Consider the following 26046-nt stretch of genomic DNA (forward strand, 5'->3'; position numbering starts at 1 on the left):
CTCTTCAGAGATGAACTGTGAGTTCCTCAGCAGACACCTCTACCATTTGTTCTTAGGAGTTATGGATGTGGTTCTTATGGATCTAGTAAATTGAATTCCTTAAAAGCAATTACTTTTCTTCTTCCCATCACCTTGAAGTCTAGGGTATATTCAGGAAGGACTAGTACCTCTGACGTGAGAGCTGCTGAGTTCTTTTTAGGGCTACTCATCTCTCTCTCTCTGATGTCCACCTGATTCACCCAGTTCTCACCTGTGGCTCCAAGAAGCTGTAGCTCATTCATTAGCAATACCCTGATAAACCATTTTTTGGTAAATGGACTAAATCAAGCTGACAGTAGCCATTGAGTTGGGGGTGGGGGTATCTATACCAAGTTTATAAAGATTTCCCCTGGCAGAATAGGCAAAGAACAATTTGTTCCAATGGCCACAGTTGCTGGGGAGAACTTCATCTTGGTTAGAAATCAGACAACAGTCATTCACTGCATTCCAAGTCATTACCAGTCATTGACTTTCTCTTGCTGCTGGATTTTGATGGTGTTGGAAGAGAGAGGGGGAGGTTGATGACTTTGATAACCCTGCCTCAAATAAATCTGATTTATGCATGAATGAAAAGACATCATAATCCTGTGGTGACAGGCAAGTGATGAAGCAGCAGGTGTGAATACACCGAAATCTCTAGTCATAATCTTACACACAGGTGGCCCAGGCCATAGTCTTCTTTCATTGGAAGCAGCAATGGAATTCAGCAGGACCCTGGGTATCTGAGCAGCCTTTTTAAGGATCACATTGCTCACCTCCTAATGTGAGGAAGGGACTAGAAAAGGTACCGTAAAAATTGTCTGCTTCACCCAACTCTGATCTCTTACCAGAGCAGGTAGGAAACATCCTACTGTCAAAGTACACAAGCTAAAAAACAAAAAGTTTTAAAAGAGCCAAGATGGTGGAGAATAGCCAAGAAGTTGCCTGAACACTTTTCACTTTCCCTCTGAAACACCAAGCCTCTAAAATGGATTCTGGAGAGACAGAACCCACAAAAAGACAGTGGAGCAATTTTCCAGCTTAAGATATCTTGGAAAGACTTCAGGAAAAGGCTATCTCACTCAGGTGAAGGCAGTGTGCAATTCCATGGAGACAGGTCAGGGAAGCTAGAAGGAGACTCTTAGCCACTGCAAAGATCAGCAGCTGAGACCCTTTGGTCCCAAATCAGCAGACCAGTTTGAGGGCTCCAGTCTTAGGGCAGAAGACATATTTCAAGCCCTAGAACTCTGTCATAGCAGGCATGACCAGGTCTGGCTGTCCCAAGGTGGTCAGCATGCCATCAGCACTTGCTCCAGCACAGAAAGTCAGTGACCAGTCCTCTAATCCTCATAACAAGAAGCTTGGCTCAGTGCCTCTAATACCTAGCAGCAGAGTTCAGCTTTAAAAAATCATAAACTAGGCCAAAAAAGAGAAAGAAACAGAAAAAGTCCTGACCATAAAAAGCTACTATGTGACAAGAAAGATCAAAAAAACTATCTCAGTAGAGGATATTGGAAAAAGGTCTACTTGTGAAACACAAGAGAGGAATATGAATTCGTCTCAAGTCCAAAAAGTCCTCTTGGAAGAGCCCAAAAAGGATTTTTTAAATCAAGCAAGTGAGGTACAAGAACAATTAGGAAAAGATATGAGAAATGTGCAATAGAGGCAACAGCTTGGAAAAGGAATCACAAAAATTGATTCAAGAAAACAACTCCTTAAAAACACAATTGGCCAAAGGGAAAAAGAAAACAACTCCTTTAAAAATATAATTGGCCAAATTACAAAAGAAATGCAAATGCTAAATGAAGAATATAATTACTTTAAAAAGTATGAAAACTTTTTGATTATGCTCAGTAAATGGAATGTTCACATGCTTATGGACAACACAAATCCAGTAGACCTAAAAGATGAACTGTTCTTATTGAGAAAGAAATCAGCAGGTATTACATCCAAATAGCAGCCTTGAGGGAAACAAGGATGACAAATAAAAACCAACTTCCTGAAGTTGAAGCTGGATACACATTTTTCTGGGGTGATCACAGTGAAGGGGGAGGTCGTAAAGCTGATGGAGATTTTACAATCAAAAATAATTGAGGCAACAAATTTGTACATCCACCAAAAAATACAAACAAAAGGCTCAGGAGAATGTAATTGTCATATGCAGGAAAGACAGCACTGTCACCAGTGCCCAAGTTCTCATCATGATGAGCCCTGAAGAGTTTAAGAAAGATTTTATGAAAATCTAGAGATTGTTATCATCAATATGACAAAATAGGGCAAGATTTTAATTCTGGATGATTTTAATACAAGACTAAAAGACTTGACAGAAAATACCTGGGAGAAATGGAGCTGGAAACAATAATGGCATTGACTACTTATTACTGAAGATGTGCATCCCCATGACCTTCTTGTCAAAAATACTGTCTGCCATTTACTAAAACACAATAAAATTTCATGGATACACCTTCGAAGCAAGCATTAGCATTTAATAGACTATACCATTGTAAAGAAAAGAGACAGAGATAGTGACAGACAATATGTGCTGCCGGCTGCTGGACCAATTATAGACTTATTCTCTCTCTATCCTAAATATTCTCATTCCACAAAAGTGGCAGCCCCGAGGAAAGACAGCTTAATGTAAATAGATTAGAGTGCTTCTCTGAGCAGTAACAATTCATTGCTAACATGGAGGTAAAACTGATCCACACAGTTGGCAATAATGAAGCACATAAGGAGTGGGCAGCTTTCGGTGATTTGTTAGTCAATACCAAATTTACTCATATGGGTTAGAACACTTGCAAGATTGGTTTGATGAAAATGATGGGAAAATTCAAAAGCTGTTATAAATAAGAAACAAAACAAAACAAACAAACAGTATCAACAACAAAAACAAAGCAAGAACACCACAGGGTTTACCAGGAGGATAATTTATCTGTCTCTAAGAAAGTAACATTTAACCCCAACAAAAGTAAAATACAAATGAAACTTAAAGAATGCACAATTCTTGATTCAGTAAGAAGGCGGATGAAATTTAGTTTAATGCTGATAGTAGCTACCTAAAGTGCTTTCATGATGCCCCAATTTATGGTGCATCTCAGCTACTCAGTGCTGATGGAGCCACACTGATGAGTGATGAAAGATATGATCTGGAGAGTTGAGCTGGATTCTTGACAACACCATGAATCCTTCATCAATCAGTGCTGAAACCACTAACCATTTACCTCAGATTGAAGACATCCTTCTTTAACCAAAGTTTCAACTAAAGAGGTTTTGAGTGCCATCAGACTTCTCTCTTATGGCAAAGAACCTGGTGTTAATTCAATTCCAGTTGAGATTTGCAAATTGGGGTGCTCTTGTAAATGTTGACTGAAATTTTCCGAGTTATATGGCAGGAAGAGGTAATCCCCCATTGCTTCCATGGTCCATCTCTATAAAGGTTAGAGAAAAAGTTCCTTGTGACAATCACAAGGTGATAGGAGTCCTCTGTTTCTGGCAAGTCCTACCAGAATCCACCCCAATAAACTGATCCTTCAACTGGGAAAGGATCATCTATCTGAAAACTAGTATGCCTTCAGAAAAGGATTGAAGAATAAGTGTTTTGCTGACTGACAACCCAAGAAGAAATGTCAGGAACAGAGACAGGTCTGTACTCAACATGTTTCAATCTGACAAAGACCTTTGATACTGTCAGTCATGGTTTGTAGAAAATTATGTCAAATTTTGGTTACCATCTATAGGTATAATTATATCTATCTATATTTGTTTAACTATATCTTTATCTTTATATATACCTATATTTCATCTGAATGTATAACTAATGTTTATATAAATATATAATTTGTATATATATCAATATATTTATATGTACATGATAGTGATATCATCTCTATCTCTAACCTCTATATCTAAAACATCTGTAACTGTATCTATAGTTATATCATCTGTATCTATATCAATATCATCTATATATCTAAACCTATCATCTACATCTAGACATAAATTTTATTGGGTCTGCTTAAATTTACTCCATCCCTGGTTCAGTTTGTCATCCACCTGTTTCAAGTCTTAGTTTATCCATTCTTAACAGCATCTTCTTGACCACCAAAAACTGACCTTTCATCTTTCATCTGAATACCCTTCAATCAGTAGTAGTAGTAGTAGTAGTAACAAAAATCCCACCAATGATTATAAATGCTTCAATTTCTTACCCAAAACTTTATATTCTTTAGCAATATTTTCTATGTGTCTTCTAAAGATGCTTTCTATGATTGTATAAATGGAATGAGAAAAGATATTAAGATTGACAAATCTCAGGAAATTGTCCCTGTCATATGCCCCAGGAAGAACAACAGATCTCTATGTCATTGACAAATTACTGCCCTGATAACCCTAAGCAGGGAATCACCAACCACCACCACACTTCTTTCTTCTTCATGTGCCCAAGCATAACAAGCCTTTCTCCTGATGGTACCAGTTGACCCACATCATGATTCCTTGGAACAAAAGATACTGCTTTTTCGGGGGGGGGGACTATTTTTTTCCTTCTAGGGAAAAAAACATCATCATGATGATTTAGTTTAAATGTTTTATTCCTCCTTTTTTTTGGTTTTCTAAATTTCCTTCTGGATATCATACTCTTCTGATACAGTCAGTTTTCCATACTATGGTATACTGTAAAGAACCCTGACTCTGGAGAAAGAGGTGGGGGCTTCAAATTCTTCCTATAATCCTTGAGTAAGTCATTACACAATCTGTGACCATCTGAAAAATGGGGAAGGGGGAGTCATACTATGTAATCCCTGAACTCCTTTCCAGTTTTACATCTATAAATTAATTCCATTAATATTTACTAAGCATCTACTCATACTATGCTAAACCTAAAAATACAGATAAGAAAAATAAAGACTATTTCTGTCCTGGAAAGTTTGAAATTTCAAAGTCCTCCATAAAGGAAAGCTTTTAAGAGATTAGTGCTACATCTTTCAGTCCCCAAATGAAGGAGAAAGGACAATGAGGAGTTGAGGGGGTGTTGAATCTCAAAAATTGAGCATCATGATAAGATATCAAGAGATCACTTTTCTTCTGGGAGGTGTATAATGGTGGAAAATAGAGAACTACCTGCCATGATCCTCTGGGATTCAGGCATGGGAGAGAATTGATAGGATTTGAAATAAGATACCTATGTCTAAGGGACCCCAGAAAGAATGAAGAAGTCACCAGGAGTACAGTAGTAAAACTAGTGGGATTGGGGTAGATAGATGGAATAGTGGATAGAGCATCAGTCCTAGAATCAGGAGGACCTGAGTTCAAATTCAACCTCACTGATTAGTTGTGTGACCCTGGGCAAGTCACTTAACCCTGATTGCTTCCAAGTTTAAAAATATAAAACTAAAATTGGTAGGATCTGCTCCTCTCACCTTAAAGGATACAGCTTCCAAGACCCAAGAGAATATAGCATTCAGTATTTGCGCCACCAAGGAGGAAGTTGCATTTTTTGGGGGGGAGGTTTTTTTTTTTTTTTGGTCTGTTGCTGGGAATGCAAGCAAGACTTCTGTTGGCCTGTGATACTTAAAGCAGGCGTATAGGCTACACTCTTAAACAAACCTTCAGGTAGAGGAAGAATGGAGGCAGGGATCAAAGTGTATTCCACCTTCACACACTAATGATATATTATTTCATGAATAATATGTGAGATATATTCTTCAGGTAAATAATGAAGAAGACGATGTGAAAACTGATTTCTACAATAATTTAATTACTCTGGGAAATGATCATGCTCAGAGCGGTTCGGCTTATCTCCATGGGCAGAGTCGTTCAGGAATTCCATTGTTATGGTCAACAAAAAGAAAGGAAAGAATCATTCAACAATCCTCTTTCAAACAAGCTATTCAAGCTTCCCACAAAAAGGTAGGCAAAATTTTTTGCCTTTTTTATTTTTCCTTTGCTAAGCAATTCAAATATTAGAATAACATTTAAGACTATACAATCCACTTTCATTATTCACTTTTATTGTACCTTCTGCCCTCTGCTCCCTGCTTTTGCTCTCAACTTTCTAACTTTTCTGGAAGAATTTAATATAAACTCCACTCTGTCTTTTGAAATCTCTCTCTCCTTTCAAGCTTCAACTCGGAGGTTAACTAAAAGTCTTCTCTCTCCCTTCCCCGCCTTAAACTGTGCATAACTTATTACTTGGATCTTTCCTCTTTATTTATCATGTTCCCCCTTATTTCAAAATTTTGCTTAGTTCTGTACCATGCCCTTAGAGATATAGGAAGATCCTTACCCCATATATACTTAGAGATGCAATACTCTGCTTTCTGTTGTCCATGATCACTCCTTATCCCTGAAGCCAACAGGAGGAAGACTTGAAAAGATCATCACTTTAATATATGTGTTTAATATATGGCTCTGCAGCCAATTAAGAGTCATCATGACCAACAATAAGTAGTCAGAGGATATGCTCTGAAATGAATGCAATACCACTATAGGCTTTATCCCCCTATTAGGTTGTTCATTCTTTTAGGGCAAGTCCTGGCATATTTTATGTGTGTGTGTGTGTGTGTGTGTGTGTGTGTGTGTGTGTGTACACACACACACAGATATATTGTATTTTGCACATTTCTGGTACTAAATCAAAGTTTACTATGTTGGACTTAATGGAGTACAATGAAATTTTGAGCCAGTAATTTAATATCACTGAGTCTCAATTCTGAAAGGAAAGAATTAGACTAAATAACCTATGAAGTCCCTTCTTACCCTAGATCTATGATTTACTTATTTTTTGAAGAGGCAAAATATTTTATAATCAAATAAATGGAAAAGAAACAGGAGCAATTTAGAAGGTAACCTAGACTAATTAGCTGTCAAAGCGAATACAGCTTCCTGGTGCCAAATTAACAGGGTGCAAAGAGAGGTGAGATGAAAAAATGAAAAATAAACTGGTTTAACTCTTAGCTAAACCTATTTTTGCTTGTTTTATGAAACAATTCAGGATAAGTAACTTCTCCAGAGTCACACAGCTAGAATATGCAAATGTATGAGGCTAAATTTAAACTCAAATTCTCCTGATTTCAGGGTCAATGCTCTATCCACTGCATTGAGTTAAACTTATTCAACTACTTAGCTTATTTTGTCTGCAAATGGAAAAAGAAAGTATGGCTTTAAAATCATTCCCAAATCATTTAAAATCAGAGAATCTAAAAACTAGTAGAAACCTCAAGAGTCTTGTTATTTTTTTTACAAGATGAAGAAACAGAGGGCCAAGTGATTTTCTGAGGGTTGTAACTTGAACCCTGGGTTCTTGATTTACAATAGCTCTGTCTATTCCACCTGTGATGTAATCTTTGGGGGGCAGTGCTACATTGGAAAACCATTAAATAGAAACAACAAATGGGGAAACAAGAATTCTGCTTTTCGAATCAGGGAATTTCAGTCAATTTTTAAATCTGGGTTCTGTCATTTTCCACCTGTCTGATCTCAGGCAAATTATGGGCAAGACCTTCCAAGGCTCAAAACTCTAGCAAGTGTCAAAGGCAAACATGAGTAAATACACATGAGAGTAATCTCTCTGGGCTTCAATGTTCTCATCTGTAAAATGAGGAAGCTAGATAGTCTCTGACATTACTTTCAGCTCTCAATCTAGGATTTTATGTGCAAAGGATAATAAGAAAAAAAAGGATTTCATTCCCACTCTCACCGTGATTTGCTGGAGCATCCTGGTTGTTCAATGCTTTTGAGCTCTGGTTCTTCTTGCATAAACCTACAAGAACAGGCATATTTTCCACAGATCCCAACCAAATCCCCAAACTGCCATCATCAACCTAATGAAATGCCCTGAGCACCATAGAAGAGGGATGTACCTTCAGTATGAGATTATTTAGAATTTTGTATGCACAATAAATGCTATATAGAACAAAGTTTGCTCTAGGACTTAGCGAGAGTCAATGTGACTGAGGGAATAAAGACGAATATAGTCCATGGAAATCCTGTAAGTGACTGCCTTCAGCCTACATCATTCCTATGTTTTTCTGCTTTTTCTTTAGGATTCCAGTTTTATTCGGGTCCATAAAGTTATTTCTGTTCTCAACTTTACAATGAAACCGAAAGAACTGCAACTTTCAGATGTTTTTGTTAAGGCACTTAACCATCTGCCTCTCCAGTATAATTATGCCTTATACAGTCGCTTATTTGATGACTTTGGGACTCATTATTTCACTTCTGGTTCCATGGGAGGTACCTATGACCTCCTCTATCAATATAGCCGGGAAGAATTGAAGAACTCAGGTGAGGTCCCTTTTCCCCCTATCATCATTGTAAGGTACTCAGAGGTGAAGGGATCTAAAAATAAAGGATTTATGTTACAGAAGAATCTCTGGAATTATCTAGTCCAACCCTTAATTTTCTGAGTGAGAAAGCTGAGACCTGGAAAGTGAAACAACTTACAAATATCTATAACTCATCTCATATTTACAATCAGGCTTGAGTGGTGGTAAATAGAAATTTAAAAATGCTTGGATTACAATCAATACAAAAAAGCAATTCGATTTCTTGGTCTCTCCTAAGGAACCATAGAATTCTTTCTTTGGCCTTCCTTCCACCAATGAAACTCACCCTCCATGACTTGATAGGTAAATCCTTTAGAGAGGAAACTGCGACACATTTGACATTAAGTGACTTGCTCAGGGTCAAAACTCTAGTAAGTGTCAGAAGCAAGATTTAAGTCTAGATCTTCCTGATTGCAGGACCAACATTGTATTTTACTATACTAGTCTCACCTATATATAATAACTTTTAATCATCCAATTAAATCCCATTACAATTTAAAAGTATGGAGGTGGAAATTATCTTAGATTCATAGATTCATATATCAACAGAAAATCTCTTTGCTGGGTTTTTGTAGCAGCATTGTTGAATCTTCTCATCACAGAAGCATGAATGTTAAATATCAGAACTGTAATGAACCCTAGAGACAATCTAATAAAACTATTTTATAGATGGGAAAACTTTTGGTCAGAGGAGTCATCCCAAAATGCTATAATTTCAGCTAAATGATACTACAGTAACCAAAACCTCTATTTTAGAAGGATTTTAATGTGCTCATGTTTAAGAGAAATAAGTAAATAATAAATCAAATCAAATCAGCATCTTCTTTTATATGGCCCTCTATTGTTATAACTACAGACAACAAAGTCACTAGACAATAAATGATACAAAGAATGGGATCTTTAACATGTCCCCCTCCCAAGAATAATGTATTTCCAAGGTAAATCTGGATTACATTCAGCCTAGAGAAAATTTTCATTATCTCTAAAAGTACCAGGTGGGCATGAAAGCAGACTAGTTCTTGTCTCACCCCCTATGGGAAATGAAAAAGGAAGTGAGATTCTTCATTCTCTGGAAGGATTATTCTCAGGTTTGTTCTGCTTGTGTGTCCTATTATATAGGTTTAACAGAAGAAGAATCCCAACACTGTGTCTACATTGAGACTGTTAAGCGTAGGCTGTTCTTCAAGAAAAAGAAAGTAGAGACCAGGTGCACCACAAACAAGATGTTAGAACGTTATGAAGGTAATGGTAAACTCCCTTGGTAAAAAAAGATCTGATTGTATTCAGTCATTTCTCCTGTTAGCTTTCTCTCTTCTAGGTTAGACATTCCTAGTTACTTCAGTCTACCCTCAAATCACATAATCTTGAGATCCTCAGCATTCTGTTTGTCTTCCTCTGAACACTTTCTAACTTATTAAGGTGGCTTCCCGAAATGTGGTATTCATAACTCACCCACAATCCTTACCCAGCATGTGGTCTGACCCATTTAGGCTTATACAACAGGAATATCATTGTCCTTTTTCTGAAAGTAAACACTGCTTAGTTTTCAGATTCTCTCAATATAGCCTAAGGTAGCCCTGACTCTTTTGCTATCATATGCTGCTATTGACTCATATTCAATTTGCAATCCATTAAAAATTCCAGATTTTCTTTTCCCAAATGACCTACTATCTGGTCATGCTTTATGCCTCACCTATCATGAATTCATAAAGTTGATTTTTTTAATTTCATGGGTAAGATTTTGTATTTCCCTTTATTAAGTCCTATCTTACTAATTTCAACATGCAGTTCTAGCCTGTTGGCATCTTTCATATAGCTGGGCTAACTTATGCTATTCCATTCCTTCATTCCAGGGTTTAGTTTCATTGCTATAGGCTGTTTTAAGACAAGAGATGAGAAATCATGGCTGAGATTTACACAGGATCACCAAGGACCAGATTAAATCTCCCAGTTATTAACTACATTAGCTACCCCTTCTTTACCAGGTTACTACCAGGATAAGTGTCATTGAGGTAATATTAGAGATTAAGAATTTATCTTTCAATGTTGTTAACAAGGACTTGTGCTTTAATGCAGAATAGATCTTAAATGGGGTAGATCGGGTGACTGAAGACCATTTCTATGACAGTAATACTCAAATGTAGGCAGGCAAGCGGGTAGTTGATATTAAGTTAATATGACACTAGAAAATGAGTGACTATGCAGTTAGAGAGGCAGGGAACAGCAGAAGAGATATATACCATTGGAGGTGGGTAGGAAGTCATGCTCAGCAAGGTTTGTTACTAGAGGTCTTCAAATAGAGATAGTAAGACTGCTTGTAAAGATGTCAAAAAGGACCATCCATTCATGTATGGGTTGGATTGGATGACCTATGAGGTCCCTTTCATATTTCAGTTTCTGTGATTATATGCACAGGCAGTTATCTAATCACACAGAACATGGAATCAAAGTATCCTTCAATAATTAGACATCTAGGAACATAGATATTCAATTTCCAGGAATAGATATTTAGGCAAAGAATAGAGTTTCCATCACAGGACATAGATCACTTGAAGGATGTGAACAGGAGTTAACAAAGTACAACCCCATCAGCAAAGGAACTTGGACATTAATCAAGCAATCAATGAACCAAGTTTATTAAGTCCTTACCATGTGCCAAGCATTGTGCTATTATATAATTAATACACTGTATTGTACATTGTACAATTAATAATAATAATAATAAAAGACAGACCCTGCCCTTAAAGAGCTTACAGTCTAAAGGGGAAGACAACATACAAATGAAGGCAGAAAAGCCTGTGAGGTGGGAGATAGCAAGGGGAAATGAACCACCAGGGGCCTTCCAGCACAGGGGGTATCTTATTCCATTGATTTGAAACAAGGCAGGCAGCAGATCTACTCTCTATAAAGGAAGACATTGGCAGGAGTTTGATGCATCAATCTCCAGTTTATCAAACAATGGAGAGAGAAAGCTGGGAGAAATGGAATCAATCAAGGCATTAGCTAAGCAACAAGATGGTGAGCTTAGAAAGGATGAGCTTATCTTGGGAGGGGAATTTTGTTTCATAGAGTTGAAACCAAGCAGGACAGTAGATGGAAGTAGAGTAGAAAAAGTAATCAGTATTTCATTTTAAGAAGGTTATGGTCTAATAGGGGAGACAGAATATGTATATAAACATATACAGAATAAATATAAGAAAAAATAAATGCAAAGTGGTTAAATACAAAGTAGCTTGGAAAAGAAGGAACCAGCAGATCAACTAAGATAGGATCTGAATGACTAGGAAAATGGAGCTTTGAATGAGTTATTCACAGAAAATAAAGCAAGAGAGATGAAATACTGAAATCTTAGTACAGGGTCTTCTAGGCTTACTTGAAAGTAAGTCATCAAGTCCATGGCTCTGTTAAGCTTTATTTTCTCTTTCTAGGGGACAAGTTGAATCTCATGATCAAGATAAAGCTAAGTTGGCTGATGGGAGTAGAATTCCCAGCCATTGATTCTGAGGGAATCCAAAGGCAGGAGTCAACACTATCATTAGAGGAATTGTCATATGAACATAGGAATATAGACATAAGTGGAAGAGACCTTTAAGGTCTTTATGGCATAACTCCTCATTTTGCACATGAATGATAAAGGTTACACAGGTAACAGTGACAGAGTCAGTATTTGAACTCAAGACATTTTACTTTAGATCAAACTTCCCTTTCATCTAAATAAATGTTGTTTAAATTAGTCCCTTGGACCTCTGAGAGGCTAGAAAATGGAATAAGCAGTAAATTCCATAACTCTCCCATATTTACCTCCAAACAACCATAAAATGATGCCTGAATAAATTTTGGAATAATAGAACTAGTAAAAAGATGGAGTAAACAAACTTTTAACCCAAGAAACTTGGAAGATAGGCAAGATAAGGAAACGCAGTCCAGGATAAAAAGTATCCTAGAAAGCTAACAGCAAGCCCCACTTTGCCAATTAGCAGAGGATTCTGAGTTCCATTGTGGTGAAACAGACAAACAAAAACACCATAAGCCTTATATGCTTCAGCATAGCCCTGGACAAAACAGCAGCCACCAGAGAGGAAACAGTTGTATACTTCAATGTAGACCCACGCAAATGCAGAAATACCTCTCCTAGCCCTGGTACATGACAGACACCAAGACTAGGAAACCTGTTAACACCAGCTAGGCTTGTAGACCCCTACAGCTCCCAGCAGTCTCTCCCAGTCTCTCCCACCCTATTCCTACAGTACAGCACCAGAAACAGGGGTCCATCTTGGACCTTAGGGAAATAACAGTGCAAAATTAATAGCCATGGTCTGCAGCACACAAGAAGCCTGAGACAGTGCCCCTTCCACACCAGAAGCACAGCTCAAATTTAAAAGAAAGAAAAGAAAGAAAGAAAAAAAGAGCAAACAGAAAAATAAAACAACAAAGAATATGACCATAAAAAGCTATTATGGTGACAGGGAAGATTAAGAAACAAAGTGGAAAGAAGACAACAATGAAAAAAAAGAAAACAACAATGTCAAAACACCTATGAGAAAACCTGCCTTGTCTCCCAAAATAGAGTAGCACTCCCAAGGTCAGAAAAAATTCATGAAGAGCTTAAAAGGGAGCTTAAAAATCATATAAGAGAGGTAGAAGGAAAACTTAGGAGAGGGGGGAAGGGGGAAAATAGGAGAGATGCAAGAGAGTTATGAAAAAAGAGTCCACAGATTCAAAAAAAAAAGCAACTGCTTAAAAAAATAGAATTGGTCAACTGGAAAAGGAGATACAAAAATCAACTGAAGAAAATAACTTCTTAAAAAAGTACAACTGGCCAAATGGAAAAGAAAGTAAAAACTAATATAAAACACCTCAAAAGTTAGAAGCAAATAGAAGCTAATGAGTATATGAGATTTTAAGAATCAATCAAACAAAATCAAAAGAATAAAAAATTAGAAGAAAATGTAAAATATGTAAAGATGAAAATGATTGACTTGAAAAACATCCAACAGAGACAATGTTAGAATCATTAGACTACTTGAAAACAAAAATCAAAGCAGAACCTGGACAGCATCTTTCAAGACATTAACAAAGAAAACTTTCCTGATATCCCATAATAAAAACTCTAAGAAATATTATAGCCAAATTATGGAACCATTAGATGAAGGGGGAAAAAATACAGGAAGTAGACAGAAAAAAAAGTACTTCAAATATCAATGGAGCCAAAATCAGGATTATACAACATTAAAGGATCAGAGGTCATGGAACATGGCAAAGGACCTAGGACCATAACCAAAAATCACCTACCTGGCTAAATTAAACATAATACTTCGGGGGGGGGGGGGAGGAAATGGTCATTCAATGAAACAGAAGGATTTCAAGCTTTCATAAGGAGAAGACAAGAATTCAACAAAAAATTTGATCTCCGATATCAAGACCCAAGAAAAACCTAAAAAGAGAAAAAAAGAAAAAGAAAACATAAGAGAATCAATGGGACCACATTGTTACATTCTTACATGGGAAGTTGATACTTGTAATTCTTAACATGTTTGCCAATAATAATAAAACTACAAAGAATATGCATAAACAGAGAGTATGAGTATATTCATATGAGCATGAATTTGAGGGAATGACATGAACAACAAAGGGATGAAAAAGATGAGTATACTGGGTGCAAAAGAAAGAGAAAGGTAGATTAGGATAAATTAATTCACGTGAAACAGAATGAAAAGCTCATTACCACTGCATAGGAAACACCTGAGCTTCAAAAGTAATATCTTGACCAGGAGTAAGCCAGGGATCAGACCCCAGCCCCAGCATAAAAAGTTTAGGTCTATATTCCTAATGCCCAGGAGCAAAGCTCAAACAATCAAAATGAGCAAAAAAAAACCCCAAAAAGCTAAAAGAGCACTAACATAGAAAGCTACTCTGCAGATAGAGATGATAAAAAAAAATACCACCTCAGAAAAAGAAAGCAATGACAAATTTCCCACATGGGGAGTCTCAAAGGAGTCTATGAATTGAATTCAAATCCAAAACCTCATAGAAGGGCTTAAAAAAGAATTTAAAAACCAAAGAAGAGAGGAAGAAGAAAAATGGGAAAAAGAAATGAAAGCCATGTAGGAAAATTATGAAAAATTGACCAAAGAAATCAATTCCTTTAAAAGTTAAAAAAAAATCAACTAACTAGCAAAAGAATGCAACTCAGCAAAAAGTAAAATTAACCAACTGAAAAAGGAAACACAAAAGCTATCTGAAGAAATTTAAACCCTGGGGTGGCTAGGTGGCACAGTGTATAGAGCACTGGCCCTGGAGTCAGGAGTAACTGAGTTCAAATCCAGCCTCAGGCATTTAATAATGACCTAACTGTGTGACCTTGGACAAGCCACTTAACCCCACTGCCTTGCAAAAACTCAAAAAAAAAAAAAATTAAAACCCTGAAAATTAGAATTGGACAAATAGAATCTAATGAATCTATGAGACATCAAAATTCCATCAAAGCCAAAAGGTTGAAAATTTTGAAGAAAACATAAAGTACCTGGAAAATAGATCTGGAAGCGATAATTTATGAATTATTGGTCTATCAGAAGTCTGGATAAAAAAAAAGAATCTGTAAAATATCTTTTAGGAAATTATCAGGGATGACTGTCCAAAAATACTAGACCAAGAAGATAAAATAGCCTTTGAAAAAATACATAGAACACTTCCAGAAAGAGATCCCAAAATAAAAACTCCAAGGTCTATCATAGCCAAATTCCAGAATCCTCAAATAAAGGAGAAAATACTGCAATCAGCCAAAGAGAAGCAATTTAAATGCAAAGGAATTACAATCAGAATTACATAGGACTTATCAGCTTTGACATTAAAGGACTGGAGGGCCTGGAATATGGTATTTCAGAGGGCAAAGAACCTTGGATTAAAACCAAGAATGTACCACCCTCTAAAATACAGCATATTCTGCCAGGAGAAAAGATGAATGTTTAATGAAATGAAGGACTTCCGAATTTTCCTACAAAAGAGACAGAACTGAATAGAAAATTCAATCCTCAAGGAAAAGTCTCAGAAATACATAAAAAAACTAAACAGAAAGGAGAAGAAGCTCGTATATTATCCAAGAACATTAAATTACATACAATACTTTAAGGGAAGATTTCACTTGTAACTCTTGAGAATTGTATTTCTCTTAGGATAGTTAAAGGTTCAAAATAGATGAAGATATTATATTTAGTTTTTGTCCTTCATTTTCTAAGACCAACATGATATCATTATATTTGAGACAAAATACAGTACATCTGACTGTGGCTCATCCAATCAATAAGAGTTCAGAATGCTCTACCACAAATCAAGCATAAATAGTTCAGATGAACACCTGAGGTGTTTATTCTAAATTTATATATCTCACACTTCCTTTGAGCTACTTTAATTTTTCCTTGCTCGTATTGTTCAGTACATTCTCTTTTGAGGGCGCCCTTTGGTAAGTGGTCTTATGCCAAGGTTTCCCAGGTCTTATAATTGATGCTAAAGTTCTTAAGAGAGACCTTCAGGGGTGCCTAGTACTTAGCATACTTAGAGGCTCTATACCTAATTAAATAAGAAGTGACTTTACTTAACTAGATAATTAGAGATTTATAGTACAATAGGGGCATAGTATAAGATTATACTATAAATTGGATTGGACATAAAAATATTGGGGAGTGATTTTATCTTAATCCATACTTTAGTTTATGAAGATTTTATTACCATGGTTGGGGTGCTAAAGAGTCAGTGGAGGAGAATGTACCTTATAATTTTGTTGCAGAGGACTGTAGGGCTATGATTGAAGTACTATAGAGTCTTAGAGGAACTAGACATGAAAACATCATGAAGAGATATGCTTTGCTTAAAGTTTTGGCTACAATGAGGGGAGGGTTCAAATGGTTCATGAAATGATTTGGCTTTGCCTCATGCTTTGTATTCCAAAAAAGTTGATTAAAAGAGGAGGGGAGAGATGTACAAAAATATTTATAGAAGCTCTTTTCATGATGGCAAAATATTGAACATTGAGAGAATGTCCATCAATTAAGGAATGACTGAAAACAGCTATTATATATGAATGTGTTGGAATACTATTGTACAATTAGAAATGATGAATAAGCAGATAAGACTTGGGTGAACTGATGGAAAATGAAATGAGCAGAACCAGGAAAACACCATTCACAGTATCAGCAACACTGTGTGATGAACAGCTATGAATGTCTCAGCTCTTTTCAGCAACACAATAATTCAAGGTAAGTACAAAAGGATCACTAAGCAACATGATATCCACATCCAGTTAAAGAACTGATAAGCTTTAAATTCAGATCGAAGCATCCTTTTTTATTTTTTTATTTTTTTTTCTTTTTGATCTGTTTCGTCTTTTACAACTGTTACTAATATGGAAATATGTTCTATATCATAGCACCATGTGTAACCTATATTAAATTGCCTACCATTTTAGGAAGAGGGGATGGGAAGAAAGGATTGGAACTCAAAAATCTTATAAAATGACTACCAAAAATTGTCTTGACATGTAATTGGGAGAAAATAAAATACTGACTGTACAGTCAAAAACTGTCCATAAAAATAGATTTTTTTTAAAGTTCAAACAAAATTAAGCTTTTTAATTTCAATTAGTTATCCTTTTAGATAAATAGTTTCTTGACTCTTTTTTTTAGGCTTGAGAATATTTTCTTTTCCATCTTAACCCAAACTTTGATGCTAGAACATTGTTATTATTTACATCATTTGAGTAGTATTACACCCTGTGATATGAGGCTACAAATTAAGAGTAGAGGTTAGAAATCACAGAGTAAGTTTTCTTGAAAATAAAGTACTCTTCACCTTTCATCTGTGATACACTGAGGATGAATTCAGCATATTTAAATGATGACCCCTAGCCTTGAATGATCTCTACTATTAGTCTCCCAGCATGTAAATAGGCAGATTTTATTTTTAAAGTGCAAAGCTGAAATAAATTTGAAGGGACAATCTCATTGAAATTTCTCCACAGGTTCATTTTTGCAAGGAGCTGAAAAATCCCTATCTCTGGTCCAAGGAGGAAGAAGTGAATATGCTGCAGCTTTGGCATGGGAGAAAAAAGGGGCCTCTCCAGAAGAAACTGTATTTACTGAGTGGCTACAATCTGTGAAGGAAAACCCTGCTGTTGTTGATTTTGAGGTAAAACTTAAAAGATGATTTAATGGTCATCAGTGGCAATCATTTTCAAACAAATAAAAAAAAAACTTCCTATAATCCATTTCCCATTCTCCTTGCCTTTCCCCAACTCAATAAAAACAAATATCTCTTTCTCTTTAGTGCAGTTATAGAATATTCTTTTTCCCTCAGACATAGAATTGAAATTATATCGCTTTTGTTAGCCAAACAAGTAACTAATGACTAACATAATTTAGAATTCAGGGCATGCCTCAATTATGTTTGAATATCCAGTAGTGGAAAGTTGTTGCATAAGAAAGCTCAAACCTGTACAAATATTACTTGCTATCACCCTAGGTATACCATCTAATTTCTATATTTTTGTAATAAGTCTTTTTTTGTTTGGTGATGCTTCCTTTGTATTCATGGATGACTGAGTGTGGGGGGAAATGTCTCCAGGGTCATTGGTTTAAAATTCTTGGTTTCATTGATTAGGAGGGATCATTAGATCACAGAGTGGATCTCTATGAGACGATTTGGTCCCACACACTGACTTTACTGATATGACCTGTAGAAGAAGTATAGTTTGCCATTTCCTTTTTCAGTGGATTAAGGCAAACAGATAAGTAATTTGCCTAGGTTCACACAGTTAATGAGTCTCTCAGGGTGGATTTGAACTCAGTTCTTCCTGACTCCAGGCCCAGCTCCACTGAGCCATCTAACTGCCTCTTAATGGTACATATAGTGTCATGGATAAGTTTAAACCTAGGTCCTCAAACTCCAGTACCTGTGTCATTTTGTTTCTACCATCCCAATCCACTTTACTATTTACGCACTTAGCGCCATGCCTATTAGAGAAAGTTTTTAATAAATCCTTATTGACTATTGACTGATTGAATATTAAAATTCCATGAAGGATTGATAGAGGATCTCATGTTCACCAAAATGCCCATAAACATATGATTATTTAGAGATGAAAGTGAAGAACTGATGGTATCAGTTTAAACTATATGACTAAAAAGAGTCATTGTTAAATTTTCAGCAAACACTAGTGCTTATTATTTTATTTTGTTGATTGCCTATTCTTAAGAAAGGGATATTAGTCAATTTGCAATTTTATTAGGTACCTATTATGTTCAGGTACTGTCATCCATACTGTCTTTTGTAGAGTTGCTTCTGAGAATTGCAAAATACTATTGACATAGAATCATTTAGAGACTATCACTTCCCAATGGAACAACAATAAGAGGGTGGAATGGGCATAAGATGGCACACCTTAGAGAAACCAAAACCAATATGAGAGAGAGAGAGAGAGAGAGAGAGAGAGAGAGAGAGAGAGAGAGAGAAGAGAAGAGAAGAGAAGAGAAGAGAAGAGAAGAGAAGAGAAGAGAAGAGAAGAGAAGAGAAGAGAAGAGAAGAGAGAGAGAAGAGAGAGAGAGAAAATAGGAGAGAATGAAACAGGTGGGGAAAAAAGACAGAGAGAGAGACTCCATCTCACAAAGATGGGAAGATAAATTTTCCACATTCACACACATGGAGGACTTTACTGCAGAATTACAAGACCTGAATGACATACTATGTCATCCCTTTTAAGTACAAAATTTTTCCAACTTTTCTCTTGTATTCTATAGTGATAGAATATCTAGCCAAAAGTGATTTTGCTATTATTGCTAAATTATTTTACTAAAGTACCATCAGTCAATCAATAACCACTTAATAAGTACTATACCACAGACACTAATAATCCTGGTGATACTTTAGAAATGTAAGGTAGTTCCTATCCTCAAGGAGTTTACAATTCAATGAGGGAACACAACATTAAAAAAAAAGATGGTGACTAAGGAATAGGGAAGGTATCTCCCCCCTTCCCCATGATAGAGAAGACTAAAGGAATGAAAACGAGTGGGAAATGAAGAGCAGGACTATCTTGGAGTCCTACTGCTTTCAGAATCAAACATGAAGTCAATTGTCTGTCAGTTAAAGCTCTTCACAAGTTGGTTTTTTCCTTCCTTTTCAACCTTCATCTGTTTTATTCCCCTCCGTGTACACTACAATCCAAACATGCTGATCTTCTCTAATTCCAATCTCTAGCCTCTGCTTTTTTACTGTCAATGCCTCTTGGTTGGAATGTTTTACCTTCCTTACCTCTCATGGGGCAGCTATAGAGCACCAGCCCTGGGGTCAGGAGGACCTGAGTTCAAATCCAAAATCAATACAATTGATAATTACCTAGCTGTGTGACCTTGGACAAGTCACTTAACTTCCCATTGCCTGGGGAAAAAAATCAAACCAACCAAGAGTCCCTGGCTTCCTTGAAGAATTAACTCAATTAATCCTTACACGGACTTTTCCGAGTTATCTTAGCTGTCAGACTTGTTCCCTCCAGTATAACCTTCCATTTACTGTGTATTTTGTATGCATCTATTTATGTGATTATGTTTTTTTTTTTTTCCATTCGAATGGCACCTCCAGAGAAGGGACTTTCTTTTAACCTTTCTTTGCATTCTGAGTGGTTAGTTTAAAATTCTCCATATACAGCAAGAATTTAATAAATTCGTATTGCTTGATTGAGTGACTGATTATTCTTCTTTGTGATATTCTCTTAGCTGGCCTCTATCTTGGACTTGGTGAAAAACATTCCCTGTGCTGTAACAAAACGGAAAAATCTCAAGAAAGCTCTTCGTGAATACGCTGAAAAATTTGATCCTTGCAAATGCGCCCCATGTCCCAACAATGGCCGGGCCACACTTATAGGAACCGAGTGCCTCTGTGTGTGCCAGAGTGGTACCTATGGGGAACACTGTGAAAATCGTGCTCCAGACTACACATCCAGTAGGTATCAGAGTATTGTGAAACTGTTAGGTTCTTTCTAAAACAGCTTTCAATACAGTCTATTGAAAACAGCCCCATCCTGTGTAAAATCCCTCTCAAGAAACAGTTTTGAAAGTAGCATAAATGTATCTAGAATTTTGTTGCTCATCCATAAAAATCACAAATTTGGTTCTAGAAACATCATGCTTCTAGAACAGACTGCATTTGCAGGACGGGGATGGAGAGAAGGAAGGGTCCAAGATTTTATTAAGTGCCAGATTATCTCATTTGATTCTCACAAAAGTTCTGGTAAGAATGTGCTGTTATTATCTCCATTTTACAGTAGGGAAAACTGAAGAAGAATGGCTGACAATGCATATATGACTTGCCCAGGGTTAGAAAGCTAGTAAGCTGCACTTGGCTCCTTAAGTAATAGAAAAGGGAAACTGATTTTTTAAAGGAATTAATTCAAGCTGAACTAAGATTCTTTTTTTAAGCTAATGACAGATAAAATTTTTCTCATCTTCTTTTGTAATATCATGGATTTGCAACTCTTGGGGATCTTTTATTTATTTATTTATTTATTTCCTCACTTCATTCACTCTTCATTTTTTTAATATTAAACAAACATTTGTTAGCTTCTACTATGTGAAGATCTCTGTGCTTTAGCATCTATAACAATTAGATCAAATACTTTAGCCTACTTTTGTTTTGCTTCCAGTCTTTATTTTTCCTTGCACAAGATTGAATCCATTTTTTGTATACTAAAGCAGTCAAGGCAAGCTCCATTTTTGGAGATTTCCTTGATTAGTAAAAGAAGCATTTATACTAAGACTAGTTAATCATAGCCCCCTTTCCTTGCCTGTTTAGAGTTAAATATTCTTTGTAGTATAACTGTGTAACTTTATATTTTGCCACGAAATAGTTTAACAGTTTTCCCTATATTTTGTAACTTTTGTAAGAAGCCTGGCTGGATTTATCAACTCCTCCTCTTCCTTCTTGAGTAATTCTTGAAATAATAATTATTAGCACCTGGACAGGGCTGACTTTCTACCCTGAGATAATAGCTGTCTTCTAAGATCATTAAATTTGTGCCATTTTTAGATTAATTTTGAGAAGCTAACAATTTCCCATCTCAGTAATAGCCACTTGCATCTAAAGCTGCTAAAGATGTTAAATGTGCACCAAGTGAGAGCTATCCAAAAGACTAATTATAAATTCAGAAAGCTGTTTCACAAGTTCAGCTAGATTCACGTTGGTGAATTAGCTCTAGTATCAGTTGGAAAGGGAGATTTTTACAATTAGGACTTTTTCCCCCCTTATTATAAATAAGTGCTTGGTGACATATCACACTCTGTTGAAATCTGCTTCTAGTCTTCTAATTATACCTACTATAGTACAAAGATTCTCTAATATTTTCTGATATTCTCAAGAAATAAGAGTAAAATTCATACCTATAAACATCAAATACCATGTTTCTCCTGTGACTTGCTGGAAAGTTAAAGATCAGTCACTCTGCTCTTCTTTTGGTCAAATTGGAATCAAGATCTAATGGATATCACTTACTGCATGTTCTAGAAAAGCATTCTTTATTCCCCTTTATGGACAGTTTATCTGCAATATATAACTATATATAAATTCATAATATTTTTATCATTTATCATTTTTCAGTGGCTTGACTAAGTCTAGTGTCTCTCTCCAAGGGTGAGTGATCTGAGCCCTTATCATCAGTTGTTTCAGTTATACTCCATTAGAACTCTTTAAGGGAAAGCATTGTCTTTTACCTTTCTTGGTATCCCCAATGCCTAACATATAGTTGGTGCTTGATAAATGCTATTGACTGATTGTTTGACTGACAGGGGTGACACCTGTGTGATATGAAAAACATTAGCTATCCATTTTGTCTTTCCATTCTACTCCCCAGTGAAATTTCTTGTTCAATATCTAGTTATACTGTTTTTGTTGCCTCATATTTATAAATGAGCCACTGTTATGAACCCTTCATCCAGATATCTTGGGAAATGTTAGTCAAGTGCCTGATGATGTCTCATCCTGTCCCAGATAAAGTTGATGGTTCCTGGAGTTGCTGGTCCCCATGGAGTCTATGTGATGCCTCTTATAAAAGAAAAAGGACTCGTGAGTGTAACAACCCTGCACCCCAGAATGGAGGGAAGCCTTGTGTAGGAGAGCAAGAAGAGGAAGAAGAATGTTCTTTTTCAATATTTGAAAACAGGTGAAGAATGGAAAGAAACTAGGGATTTTTTTCTTCCATGATGTGAATGATGAAAGTACTCTTAAATATTTTTATAAGTTATGATCATATTTTGAAAGCTAGGTCTGGTGAGACATTGTGTTTTTCTCTAATTTTCTTTAATACACACACAAACAGCCACATCCATGTCTTTTTCTTTCTCCAGGGGAGATCTCTGCATAAATGATGATGAAGTTGTAAAAGAGGTGGATATTGATGAAGTTGATCCTGAGTCTGGATGCATTAAACCTGTTCCTCCTGAAAATGGACGTCTCAGGGTGAGCAGCCATAGTCATGTACTAAATTAATAGGCACAGAGGAAAATGAACAAACTTGAAACTTGGGACCACTTCTGAGGACAGGTGTATATATATATACATATATATATATATATATATATATGTATATATATATACATATATATATGCATATATGCATATATATGTATATATGCTTCAGTACATCCCCATAGACTTGAACAGAAAACTATTTAATGCTATTTTTCCAACCCCTGTCTGAATTTTCACACAACATCTATCCCTACCTTTCTGTTTCCACCTTGGTAGCTCAGGAACAAAAGAAACAGATGGTATCTTCCACCACTCTACTACTCCCATTTACACACCGTCCTTCACTCCCTTCCTCCCCCACCTGTCCACCCCTCACTCCAACTTCACTGGAAAGCTAATCAACCTTCTACTTCCTTTTGATCATGAAATGTGGTTAAGAGTATAAAAATGTGAATGAAGGGCTAAAATAAAATCCACTGGATAATTTGGTAGAGCTATAGTTAAATCTTCATTGCTCACTTCTAGGTCTGGGAATGTTATGGAGGGTCAAAAAGGTGTCTTATCTAATTGTTGGCATCCATGTTACTCCAAGAAAAAGAACAGTTAATATTGTTATGACAGTATCTGTTTTTTAAAAATAATTATACAATTATGAATTGATTTCCTCAACATACCTACATAGTATAAACTCAATAGAATGCCAACATGAAGATAAGATTCTACTTAACAATAATGATGAAATTGTTAGAAAGCACCCTGACCAACCACCAGACCAGAGAGACATATTTCTTTAGGTAGAGTAATGTCAGGGAGTCAACTCAAACTGGCTTACAAAACTTAAAGTTTTGTGTGTTTTCACGCAAAAGTTTTCAGTGTGGCATTTGTATCTCAGAAATAAACAAATCAATAAAAATTAGGGTTTAAATTATTGTCTTTTTGATTAAACTTAAGAAAGTCATGGATAACACATTATAATGCTGATTTAATTTAAAAAGTTTGTTTTCTTAAATTTCTCCTCTTGGTCACCCAGTCCATTGTTAAAAATTTACCAGCACACAATTGAATAAAATAATTAATTACAAATGACTATAGAAGATTGTGTTAGCCAGTTAATTTGGTTTTAAGCTCAAATAATACATTAGAAAGTCCTGAGTGGAACAGATATAGTCTAGTCTAAGAAAGCTTTATCTGGAAAGGAATATACAAAAAGAAGACTATTCCTTTTAAATACTTAAAAACAGAGGAAGGATGGGGAGAAACTAAGGGCTTCCTCCTCACTGACCTGGAAGATGAAGATAGTTTAGAGTATATGTTAATATATGATGAGAATTTGACATTCTGAGAGATAAGACCTATGCTTGTGCTTCCCTAGATAATCTTTCTTATCACATTTTCATTCATTGAGTACATCTAGAATGTTTCATAAATTTCTTGGTGGGTTAGGGACAAAGGTTGAGTAAGACCAGGGGGAGGTCTTTTTCACTAATATCCACTCTAAAGGAATATATTTTAAAGAGTAAGTTACTCAATAGTCCAATATGGACACAAAATTTTCCTTTTAACCTAGATTTTCCCAAAATTAGACAAAATTATTTTAAACCCTACAATTAAAAAGAAGTGGAAATGTATTAATGTATAAGTCTGATGGCTACTTTATAAAGCGAGCTCCCAAATGTTACTTATTTTTATTCTCAAAAGCACACTTAATCTTTGTTCTTTTGGATCTCTATAATTTATTTTAAATATCATAGCATAGCTACTAGATTCGCTTTAAAGAATGAATGGCCTTTGCAATGAATGGTGTTTTATGAAAGCAATAAATACTGACCTACTCTAATGAGCTGTTACTGATACTTTTAAGATGGGATCCATCAAAGGTGAACACTATGTTGAATTCCAGTCATGTAGTACTATGGTAGAATCCTTGTCCAGAGACCAATATATATCAAGTCCTCCAAATGGAGACAAAGACAGGAAGGTCAGATTTGATTTCCTTATGCAACTAAGTTGCATAAGAGTATAGTTTAAAGGTTGATGATCTAAATTATTAGATTTTTACAATCCCTAAGGGTACAAAATTTATCATTTCATCTTTGAATGCAGAATAGCCAACATAGTTCATTAAAATCTATTTGATATTTAATATACCCAGGTCCATTGAATCTGCCTACACAAGTGAAGTAGTGAACAGTAAATGTGGTAAAATATATATACTGAAAATGTTAATCATTTGAGTTCCATAAATAGTTGGTATGCTGGGGTCAGTTACTCAGCATTCGTGCCCAAGTTGCCACACTGCCAAGCTTTTATTCAGCAGTATACAACATTTAGTCATTGATTCAATTATCCTGCTACTTGACCATACCCCTCAAGGAGCTTACTTTTTACTAGAAGGATCTAACAACACATGCAGGGAATGAGGGTCATGGAAGAGAGCTTTGATCTAAAGCAGTTAAAAGGATTATAAGTGGAGACAGAGAGCAGTAAATTGCCATGCCCTTTATTATTTTTCCTGAGCAAAAGTAAAGAATTGAATTTCCATTCAATAGATAGAATAATATAAAAGGGTTACAGAGGTAGATGGCAAGATGAACTTTTTGATTAGGCCTTGATATACTTATGGATGGCTAGAAGGGATGAAGAATGGTTTAGGATTATGGGACCATCTAGGTATAGGAGACAGAAGTGAAGACTGAATCATTCATTCTCCAGTCTCAGTAACTCTAACTTTCTCTTGACTGAATAGCTCCTTCTGAGGTAGGGCAGTAAGGTCTCTGAAGTTTGCATCAGAAGGATCAATGTTTCCTGTGGGAAGAAACAGACAATGACAGGGCAAGGGTCAAGGTACTCCCTCTGGTTTTCTTGGTAGGAAATAACCAAAAGAATATTACTTCTAGTTCTATGAATAAGCCAACTCCCTATTTATCTAGAACCTATCTCAAAGAGATGGGAATGTTGAGGTTCATTAACACTAATGTTATGACAATATCAAAAAAAAAACCTCTGAGTTGTATCCCTGGGGTTTATTTGGTTTGTAGAATGAGAAGAGGCTGTATTCTGTTGGAGAAGAAGTCGAAGTTGCCTGCATGATGGGCTACAATCTTGTTGGGTTCCCATACTTCAGGTGTTTACCTGACCAGACATGGAGACAAGAAGATGTGGAATGTCAAAGTAAGGATATATGGATAAGTTTCAG

The 26046-nt window shown here is 36.0% G+C and overlaps 1 protein-coding gene across 2 annotated transcripts in view; it reads left to right on the forward strand.

The window, feature by feature from the left end:
* C6 (complement C6) overlaps positions 1–26046 on the forward strand; it is a 73000-nt gene that overhangs the window by 28851 nt on the left and 18103 nt on the right. For both annotated transcript variants that reach the window (XM_074208505.1, XM_074208506.1), the window contains exons 6-13: positions 5725–5925; positions 8061–8301; positions 9462–9584; positions 17356–17522; positions 20105–20330; positions 22371–22542; positions 22727–22838; positions 25889–26021. In XM_074208505.1, coding sequence (XP_074064606.1) covers positions 5725–5925; positions 8061–8301; positions 9462–9584; positions 17356–17522; positions 20105–20330; positions 22371–22542; positions 22727–22838; positions 25889–26021 — 1375 coding nt within the window. The remainder of the gene's footprint in view (positions 1–5724; positions 5926–8060; positions 8302–9461; positions 9585–17355; positions 17523–20104; positions 20331–22370; positions 22543–22726; positions 22839–25888; positions 26022–26046) is intronic.

This window comes from Macrotis lagotis, chromosome X, assembly GCF_037893015.1.
Source record: "Macrotis lagotis isolate mMagLag1 chromosome X, bilby.v1.9.chrom.fasta, whole genome shotgun sequence".
NCBI lineage: Eukaryota > Metazoa > Chordata > Mammalia > Peramelemorphia > Peramelidae > Macrotis > Macrotis lagotis.